General features: G+C 40.8%; 1 protein-coding gene across 1 annotated transcript; it reads left to right on the top strand.

Moving 5' to 3' along the window:
• Positions 1-5,493: 5,493 nt before the first annotated feature.
• Positions 5,494-10,525, top strand: LOC134798298 (uncharacterized). Its single transcript, XM_063770698.1, has 2 exons — positions 5,494-6,422; positions 9,601-10,525. The coding sequence occupies exons 1-2, from the start codon at positions 5,653-5,655 to the stop codon at positions 9,710-9,712; spliced, it is 882 nt and encodes a 293-aa protein (XP_063626768.1). The 5' UTR covers positions 5,494-5,652; the 3' UTR covers positions 9,713-10,525.
• The last annotated feature ends 416 nt before the right edge of the window (positions 10,526-10,941 follow it).

Below are 10,941 nucleotides of genomic sequence, written 5' to 3'. Positions count from 1 at the left end.
AGAAGTGGCAAGAAAATCGCCAGTTGAATGTTTTAGTAAGTTTATAAAACTAGCAAAAAGCAGAGCTTTGTAAGGGCTCGCGGAGTTTTTCTACCTAAACGTACCGGACCGCGACTTTGATCCAGTCCGACGCTTGATCCATGTTCGATCGAGTCGAAATATACTAAACGGACCCCAGTCGCTGTCCGGTACGCCTGTCTGTTACAGCTTTTAATTTGTCCATTAAAAACGTGTCCAGACGACAAAATCAAATTGCCAATATCATCCACACGTAATATACAATTTCATAAGCGCTTATTACATCCTTCACGGTCGCCCAGTACTTTTTGTAAGGAAGCCAACTGGCTTTCCTACATAATTTGGGTCAGCGAGCCAATGTCCTTGAATTTATTTTTGCGGCCATACCACACAATTGAGCGAAAAAGTATCCCGTCTGGACACCTACTGGCGGTAATCACGCTGCTCCGCATATAAACACACGTATAATTTGCTCTCCTAAGTGCTCATCAAGACGAGTGAAATGTCCAAAACAGCGTTTGCCTATGTTGCAACAAACTTGAGTTCCAATAGGTACTGCCAAGGTTCAGCATCAGCTCTATCTTAGGTACTACTCTCCTAAGTGCTCATCAAGACGAGTCGGATGATCAAAACAGCGTGTGCCTATGTTGCACCAAACCTGAGTTCCAATAGATACTGCCCGGGTTCAGCAACAGCTCTATCTTGGATACTACTCTTCTAAGTGCACATCAAGACGAGTTGGATGACCAGAACAGCGTGTGCCTATATTGCGCCAAACCTGAGTTCCACTAGGTACTGCCAGGGTTCAGCATCAGCTCTATCTTGGGTACTACTCTTCTAAGTGCTTAACAAGACGAGTCGGATGACCAAAACAGCGTGTGCCTGTGTTGCACCAAACCTGAGTTCCACTAGGTACTGCCAGGGTTCAGCATCAGCTCTATCTTGGGTACTGCTGTACCAAGAGATCATCATGACGAGTCGGATGTCTAAAACAGCGTATGTCTATGTTGTACCAAACCTGAGTACCACTAGGTACAGCCAGGGTTCAGCATCAGCTCTATCTTAGGTACTACTTTCCTAAGTACTCATCAAGACGAGTCGGATGACCAAAACAGCGTGTGCCTATGTTGCACCAAACCTGAGTTCCACTAGGTACAGCCAGGGTTCAGCATCAGCTCTATCTTGGGTACTACTTTCCTAAGTACTCATCAAGACGAGTCGGATGACCAAAACAGCGTGTGCCTATGTTGTATAAAACCCTAGCTCCACAAGGTACTCCCAGGATTCAGCATCAGGTATATTGGGTACTGCTCTACCAAGTGATCATCATGACGAGTCGGATGTCCAAAACAGCGTATGTCTATGTTGCACTAAATCCGAGCTCCACTAGGTACTGCCAGGGTTCAGCATCAGCTCTATCTTGGGTGCTACTAGGGCGGTTTGATAAGTAACTTGGTTCGACCTGAAAACAAATGAGTTGAGGAATGTTGTATACTTTTTATGAAACTAAGCCTTATGAAAAATGTGAAGAACTCACTCACTTGAGATGCTTATGGCTACATCTAATTCTCATTCTTTTATTCTTCTGCCAGCTAAAACCAGATCCTGAATTTCTATCGAACCAAGCTACTTCTCAAACCACACTCGTACTCTCCTAAGTGCTCATTAGTGAATATACAGCAAGATTGAATGTTCCGTTCCAGTATTCACAGAAACTTTTAATTGCTAAATTGGGAATCAATCCGAGCGAAGCGCGGTGGGTCGGAATCCAAAATTTTAAGCCACTTTTGTATTCATCGTTGTTAATGGCGTAAGCACCATCGACGATATTGAAATTGAAAACACCACATTAGGTATCGTTGTTTGAGTGAGTACCCACAACACAAGCCTTCTTGAGCTAACTGTGGGGCTTTACAATTTGTGTAAGAATGTCCATTATTATTTTTTTACTACTAACGCCATCTGTCAGAAAAACAAATAATTACTTAACATTAGCAAGAATGTTAATTTCATCACTTCTCCAACAGATGGCGTTAGTAGTAATACAAAGTATTATTCCTTTATTTTATTTTTTTAGGTTTATAAAATGATATTTTTATGTTTGATAACACATCTAGACATCAATTTGAATTACTATGTTAAATCTCAAACCTAACAGTGCAGTAGTTTTTCCGTAAAGTGTACCACAAGAATGCATAGATTGTCGAATAGTGATAGGGCTCGCTTCGCTCGCCCTAATAATTTAGAAGGGGTTTTGGGTATTTTTCAGTCTATATCGATTTTGCACGTAAAATGTCCGGAAAAATAAAAATAAAATGTGTAGGCATTGAATAGAACGGTTTTGCATGACTGGCCCCAATTTCACATCGGTGACAGGTGCGACAATAGGGTTATTATACTGTATTTAAAATAAATCATTTTACACCATGCATGAAATAAAGCACCAGATAATTATTAGAAAAACACAGATAAGAGTTATTTTTAAACACAAGTTCTATTTAATAAAACGGATAGAAATATAAAAAGTAGGTGAGTTGACCGTAACGTCACGATGTAATGTTTCATATAAATTCCATATTAGCAAATCGTTTTGACAGCTCTAAAAAAGTAACTGATTTGACTAGTAGGAAAATACCCTATTGTAAAACATCACTGTTGCTGACGTCACAGGCATCCATGGGCTACGATTACTACAGGAAATGAGTTACTTATATGTCGGAATTTCGTGACAATTGTCGTGTTTCTTGTGACAATTGTCATAAACTTAGCAAGAGAAATATCTGTTTTTTTTCCGATATAATAAAGTTTTTTTTAATAATACAATGATTGTGGCAAACAGGAATAATAAAATAAGCGGTAACCGTAGCCCATGGATGCCTGTGACGTCAGCAACAGTGATGTTTTACAATTGTCGCACCTGCCACCGATGTGAAATTGGGGCCTGTATATTTATTTACTACTAGCTGAATTTAAAGCAGAGCTTTTTTTAACCCTTTGACCGCCACAGACACAGGCTTTCCAAGGCCGCCAGGGACGGCTACAGTCGTCAGCTTCCCCAATGCAATTAGGACTTACGCGGGACTCCGTAAAATTCAATTTCCCTTAAATAATCGCTATCGCCTGGCGTCCGGGGCAAGGCATTCCTTCGCCGTCTGGCGTTCAAAAGGTTAAATCATTTAACTTATAGAAGTTTAACCTATTCATTTTAAAATTAATTTAATACCACGACGTGGGCAAACAAGTGAGCGACCCACCTGATGTTAATCAACAATAACAGCCTATGGGCGCTTGAGATTTAATTAAATAGGTTTATTGTATGTCAGGCACAAGTACCTAAAGTGTAATTCTATGGAACTTGCTAACTATGTAAACAAAAGTCACTAGTAAATTCATCTTTCAGAGACAATTTCAATATAGCGGTTTGTTTACATAGTTAGCAAGTTCCATAGAATAACACTTTAGTTAATATTAGGTCATTACCTATGAAATTGGCGTTTTGTTCGGAGAATTTTTCCAGTAATTTTTGACACCTTTAAGGTATGTTTTCAATATCTCCATTTCTTGAAAATTGGTACCATTAGAAAAATATAAGTAATTTTAATACTCGAACCGACAGCACATGAAAAGACCTATTTTCAAGGCTTAATTCTGAACACTTAACAATAAAAAATAACAATTAATTGTATGTAAAATCGTTGTTTATTGAGTGCACTGTAGTTTTATTGTAATTGTGTATGTACTTTTGTAAAAAAAAAAAAACTAGGATCAGACTTATATCTATGAACAAAAACGCCAATTTCATAGGTAAGGACCTAATACTTGAATAGTTACTTATACCAAATTAAATAAAAATAGGCAGATATAGAGTCTGGCTAGCCAAAAATTGTTAACAGATATTTCGTTGTTGTATCACCAATTGTCTATGATTAAAAAAAAAAGCTAAAAGTCAGTTGTCAATTTATGTCATTCATTCAAATTGTTTGCGGTTTATAAGGGGTTTATTTTAAATAATTTTAATAATGTCTATACTGAGTGAGGTTCGCAAACTATTATTTAAGCTCGTAAATAATTACAACAATATGCGAAGTCGACGTGTAGCGTTGTATAACGAAAAACTGCAATGTTTACAACTTATATCCTTAGGTACCTTATGTGTGCACAGAAAATCAAAAATATTTTCTAGTATCAAAACTATAATTCCTACTACACAAAGTGTGACCAGCCCAAGATTTTTTGAATTTCCCGCCAAACATTTGTGTAATATTTCAGTAGCCAGACTCTAAAAAATAAGATTCTTTTACGAAGGCAACTTCATAGGTATCAGACGTGTAATCAATAAAAGTTATATGACGCTCCCATAAAAACCAGATGCTGCTTACAATACCCATCTTGGCCGGTCGCAGAATGGCAAGTGTCATTACAAAGATCTGTCAACCTACGTTTCATTCGGCTGAATTTGTAAAGATTTTTTTGCGAACCTTCTGAACTTGATAGTGATTGATTACAGCTTTTATTGAAAGGCGTCCTTCAATACGTGACGTCTTCATACCTACTAAGGAATACTTGCGTAGATAGAGTTAGACCAAGAAAAGTTTGCAGCGATTTTGATAGCCCACGCAGTGCAAGTGTCATCTTAAACGTCAAACTTCTATGAAATTATGACGTATAAATAACCCTTGCACTGCGTGGGCTATCAAAATCGCTGCAGACTTTTCTTGGTCTAACCCTAGGCGGTCTTCACATTGGATCTGGATTCGCACGCCGCTCCGGTGCGGTGTAAGAGCAGGACATAGCCAATATTACTCTGTCACGCTCATACACCAGAGCGACGTGCGCATTCGCATGCGTCTGTCATATATCTGCTTGGTTTTGTTAAGTTCTTAAATTTCGTTTTTTTTGCATTAGAAAGAAGGTAAGCGATCTTGACATGTCTTTTAATTGTAAAACGCTTTTTAAAAATCAGTAACTATTACTTATGAAAGCAGTGTGGGCTACTTTCCCACTTACACTTATACCTACTCTTATACCTACACTACACTTAACTAATATTAATACACTTATATAAAACATAATATTAATATATACACATATTTATTTACATACATTTTATACATTTATTTACATTTACACAATAATAATATACACGTTATATTTACATATCGTCCGTCAATTCTTGACGTTGCCAACAAGTCGGGTGCAATGCACACGCGCACCGTGATAGCATTCCTTTGTTCAGAGCGGCCGGTTCTGAGACCCGCTCCTGTGCCGGCCGGCCATCGCCGCGCCCCGCTTCAGTCTATGCACATTACTGACGCGAATCGCATGTCGCTTGTGACCGCTAGACGCATTACGTTCGCTATCGCTTTTGCCTTGTATTGACGCTTTATTTCTATTTCCATATTTCTTCCGTACTTTACCTTCTGTGTTTCTATCTTCCGAACTTTGGACATTCCTTCTGTGTTGTAATAATATTTATTGGAGAAAGTGGACGTTTGGATTACTGTGGCTGAGATACGTCACGCACCCTATCTACATCCCCATACTGGTGACCCCTGAAGAACACAGTACCAAGAGGATTTTATCAGAAAACCGTACGTAGAAGTGTCGAGCAAAATAGACAAAGGAAATACCGTTATGTCGCCCATCACACAAGTACCGGCGGGAGTGCCTGTTCCCACTGCACCATCCGTCACAACTGCGCCGCTCGGTTCCACAACAACAACGACTCCGTCATCCGAAGTTTTTAGAGTCGGAGTACGACTTCCACCATTTTGGCCGGAGGAACCCGCGATTTGGTTCTCGCAGGTCGAGGGTCAGTTCAACATAGCCGGCATCACCAATGACCTGACAAAGTTTCATTATGTCGTCAGCCAGTTGGATCGACAGTTTGCAAAGGAGGTCAGGGATATTATCACCAATCCACCGGCAACTGACAAGTATATTAAGCTGAAGAGCGAACTCATCAGTCGCCTGAGCGATACCACCGAGCGACAGATCCAGCAACTCCTGCATCACGAAGAGCTGGGAGACCGTAAGCCGTCTCAGTTCCTGCGTCACCTGCAGGCTCTGGCAGCTAAGCGCATATCGGACGACGTTTTACGCATGATGTGGACCAACAGATTACCCGCGAGCATCCAAACTGTCCTCGCAGGGCATCCAGATGCTTCGTTGGACATTATCGCAGACCTTGCTGACAGGGTCCACGACATCGGCCCACGCTGCGCTTGTTCGTCGCACGTCGCTTCTGCAGGCTCCGAGCAACCTGGCTCCAGTAGTGACGCCTTGGCAAGGGAGATAGCTGCGCTCAGGAGAGAGGTTCGAGCCTTGAAGATGGACCGTGAAGGAGGAAGATCCCGCTCAAGGAATCCCAGCCGCTCCAAAAGGCAGAGTCGTTCCAGCACCAGGTCCCAGTCCAGTTGATAGATAGATAGATAAAACCATTTATTAGCTTGCCACAATACACACATTGATAGAAAAAACAGAAACAATAACAATATCAAACTAAAACTAGAATCAGGAACAAGATGTATCAATAGGTAAAAGTGCTGTGTGCGTTGCAGCAAAACAAACGGGTTCTGGCTCAGCAATACGCTCCACTCTTTCGGGTGAAGCACTGATGATTCTGCCAGCACCCAGATCACGGACAGATTAAATAAATAAATATAAATAAATATTATAGGACACTCTTACACAGATTGACTAAGTCCCACAGTAAGCTCAAGAAGGCTTGTGTTGTGGGTACTCAGACAACGATATATATAATATATAAATACTTAAATACATAGAAAACACCCATGACTCAGGAACAAATATCTGTGTCATCACACAAATAAATGCCCTTACTGGGATTCGAATCCAGGACCATCGGCTTCACAGGCAGGGTCACTACCCACTAGGCCAGACTGGTCGTCTCGATTATCGATGTATAAAATAATAATAATAATATAAAAATACAAAAATATTTAAAACTTGCCTATTAAATAATAATCATTGTCTTAGTACCTACGGATTGTGTAAAAGTGTGGTGCCTGTTAGTGTATAGTATGATATCAGACGAGGAATAAAAAACGGCCTACAATAACATAAAGTATTTTGTATATACAGACTAGATCCGGTAATCTGCAACCAGATACCCGTGCGGAATTCCTATATTTTGTTTATTTAAAAGGTATATTTTAAAATGAAACTTGAAGGATTGTTTTGTTTTAAGACATCTTAATGGTGGAGGGATATTATTCCAGCACTTGGTTGCGAGATACCGGAAGCAGCCCGTAAAAGCGACAGTTTTGTGTGGGTGTGTTTCTAAAAGACAACGCCTGGTGGATCTAGTGCCATGTCGTCTGTGGAATGAAGAAACATGTATTTTCGAATATAAATATTCCGGTTTTTTGTCGTTCAGGACACTAAATAAAAGACTTGCAAGGTGTAGGTGTCTGCAAGATGTCATATTAAGTATTGAAGCCTTATTTAGATGCGGTGTAATGTGACTCCTAGTGAGTAGTGAGTGTAATGTGACTGAATAACAAAAACGGTAACAGGCATTCTGAACTCGCTGTATAAGACGACGAGTTTTTTCTTGAAGACGTGGCCCATACACTATGTCCCCGTAATTTAGTTTGGAGAGAACTAGTGATTCGCATAGAGTCTTACGTACTTGTTCACTTAAGAGGTTTCGAATTTGGTATAAGACTTTCAGGCGAAAAAAGCACGACTTGACCAACTCATTCACATGTTTTTCGAACCGCAACTGTCTGTCGATCACGAGCCCTAAGTTCCTAGCCTCCTCCACTCGTTCTATTAATGAACCTCCTATTTTTATCTTTGGGTCAAGATCCAAAATTTTTGATATTTGTGATTTAGAACCTAATACCATAAACTTGGATTTGAGAGGGTTCAGTAATGATCCATTTTTATCTGCCCAAGTAGATATACTTTCCAGATCCGCATTTATTTTGTCAATTGATTCGGCTAGATCACTAGGACGGGTTGAAAAGTACAGTTGTACGTCATCAGCATATAGGTGGTATTTGCAGTAATTAATACTTTTTATTATATCTGCACAGTAAATAATAAATAACAATGGACCAAGTATAGAGCCCTGGGGGACTCCCCGGGTTAAAGATCTGGCGTCAGAAACCGATGGAGTACCATTTTCGTTATACAGTTTGACAGACTGCGTTCGCTCACCAAGGTAACTACTAAACCAAGCTAATGACTTTAAGTCTACTCCATAGTAACTCAGTTTTGAGAGTAGCAAGGCAATATTTATACAGTCAAAAGCGCGCGAAAAATCTAAAAGTACCAAACAGGTACCCTTACCTGAATCCTGTTCAGAAAGAACATTATCAACGACATCAATTAGAGCAGTTATGGTACCCATTCCCTTACGAAAGCCTGATTGCACTTGAGGTAGGATATTTGTGTCCTCTACATACTGGTATAATTGATCGTAAACAGCTTTTTCTAGTATCTTAGATAAGAATGGTAATATGCTTATTGGCCTAAGGTCTTTAAGTTCATATGCATTATCCACCTTAGGCAATGGAGTAACCAAAGCAGATTTCCAGATAGCAGGCACCTCACCGGTAAGAATTGACCTATTAATAATAGCTGTGATCACAGATAATGTACGGGGTAATGTGAGCACAACCATGTCCCTACAGATAGAGTCAACACCAACCGCATTCGTTGTAACAGATAATATATATTTTCCAACCTGTTGCTCGTCGACAGGTTTAAGACTGAAAATTGTATCCCCAAATCGGTTACACTCAAAGTCCATTATTGTTGACAGCGAAAACCTATCACAACCAGGAACATTGAGAAAGTGGTCATTGATCATATTAGGGTCATTAAAACGATCAGAGAGACCTTGTCGGCTATTAGAGTCATCTAATACCGTTTTTTTAAGATTTTTCCATAGGGACTTCGAGTCTCTACACTGAGAATTTATCTGGGTATTATAATAAGATTGTTTTTCATGAAAAATGCTCTTAACAACAAGCTTTTTTAAGTCATTGTAGTATTTTTTGCTGCTATCTGTTCTGGACTTCCTATATTTCAAATGAGCTTCATTACGTTTCTCAATCATTACCTTAATAGTGTTAGTTATCCAGGGCAAGTTACGATTTTTTCTTATTGTTAAAGATTTCATTGGTGCGTGCTTATCATACAACGTTATTAATAATTTATTGAATAAATCTAACATACACTCGACCGAATGGATATTCAAAATAGATTCCCAGTGTATAGACTGCAAATCCCTATCAAATTCTGCAATATCAATTTCTTTTATTGGCCTATACGTAATTAATTTCGGGATTGTTTTGGGTTTTTTAATTGGCACGGTGGCTGTTACCATACAGTGGCCGAGAGAACCCGTTATGTTTGAAACCCGTAATTCGCTGACAGGTGCATTTGTACATACCACGTCAATAAGTCTCATTGTCAACTGAGTAGTGCGTAGGTTCTGTCACCACTTGTTTCATACCCAGATAATCGAGAAAGCTTGTGAATTTTGCTACATTACTATTACCAGTATCAAGCATATTGATATTAAAATCTCCAAGTAAAATTACATAGTTATAGGAAATTTCCCATCTGCTGGTACCATTCAAGACATGGCGAGAACGCTAACAAGTGCGTACAACCCTGCGACTACAAGAAGTCGGGAAATGCCATGGGCAGTCGGTAATGGCGACTCCTGACCGCCCTGTCACATCGCGTCGCCTGTTTGTCACCGACAGAAGGTCGAAGCTGCAGTTTTTGGTCGACACCGGTAGCGACCTCTGCGTCTTCCCCAAGTCGTTACTGCACGAGCGTCGAGCACCGACGGGGTACAACCTGTCCGCAGCCAATGGGACACCCATCGAAACCTACGGTTACGCGCATCTCAACCTGGACCTTGGACTTCGACGCGACTTTCCGTGGCGTTTTGTGGTAGCTACGGTTACTAAACCGATTATAGGGGCGGATTTTCTAGCGCACTATAATTTAATTGTAGATTGTGGTGGTAAGAGGCTAGGTCGTATTATAGATAACGTCACTAGTTTATACGTTAATGCCGTTTCTGCTGTTAATACTAGTGATATATTTTCTGTAAAGGTCATGAACGGCAGCGATTCCTGCTACCATCAAATATTGTCACAGGAATATCCTGAGATCACACGACCTGCTGGCATACACCGCACTATACCACACAATACACAACACCACATTCGCACCACTCCAGGTCCCCCGGTATCCTGCGCTCCGAGACGTCTTGCCCCTGACAAGCTGAAGCTGGCGAGGCAGGAGTTTGAAGGTATGTTGGCTAGCGGCACGGCACGACCATCAGAGAGCCCTTGGTCTTCACCACTGCACCTGGCGCCTAAAAAAGATAATGGGTGGCGCCCCTGTGGTGATTACCGTCAGCTCAATGCCCGTACCGTCCCTGACAAATACCCCATCAGGCATTTGCATGATTTTACCCACAGCATATCTGGTTGTAAGGTCTTTAGTACCATTGACCTCGTAAAGGTTTACAACCAGATACCTGTATGTCCGGAGGACATACCGAAGACGGCCATTACTACACCCTTCGGTATGTTCGAGTTTCCGTTCATGACATTCGGACTCCGGAACGCAGGCCAAACCTTTCAGAGGTTCGTGGATGAGCTGACACGCGGGCTGGACTTCGTCTACTGCTACTTGGACGACTTTTTAGTATTTTCCAGAGACGAGGAGCAGCACAAACAGCACCTACGTGAAGTTTTTACCAGACTCCGAGACTACGGCATGGTTATCAACGTGTCTAAGTGCGTTTTTGGGGCTCCACAGGTAACTTTTTTAGGTTACCTGATTTCTGAGACCGGTACCAAACCCTTAGACACGAAAGTCCAAGCCATACGCGACTTTTCACCACCCAAGGACGTCAAGCAGCTG

The sequence above is a fragment of the Cydia splendana genome, chromosome 1 (assembly GCF_910591565.1).
Source record: "Cydia splendana chromosome 1, ilCydSple1.2, whole genome shotgun sequence".
NCBI lineage: Eukaryota > Metazoa > Arthropoda > Insecta > Lepidoptera > Tortricidae > Cydia > Cydia splendana.
This window is presented reverse-complemented; position numbering and strand designations above follow the sequence as displayed.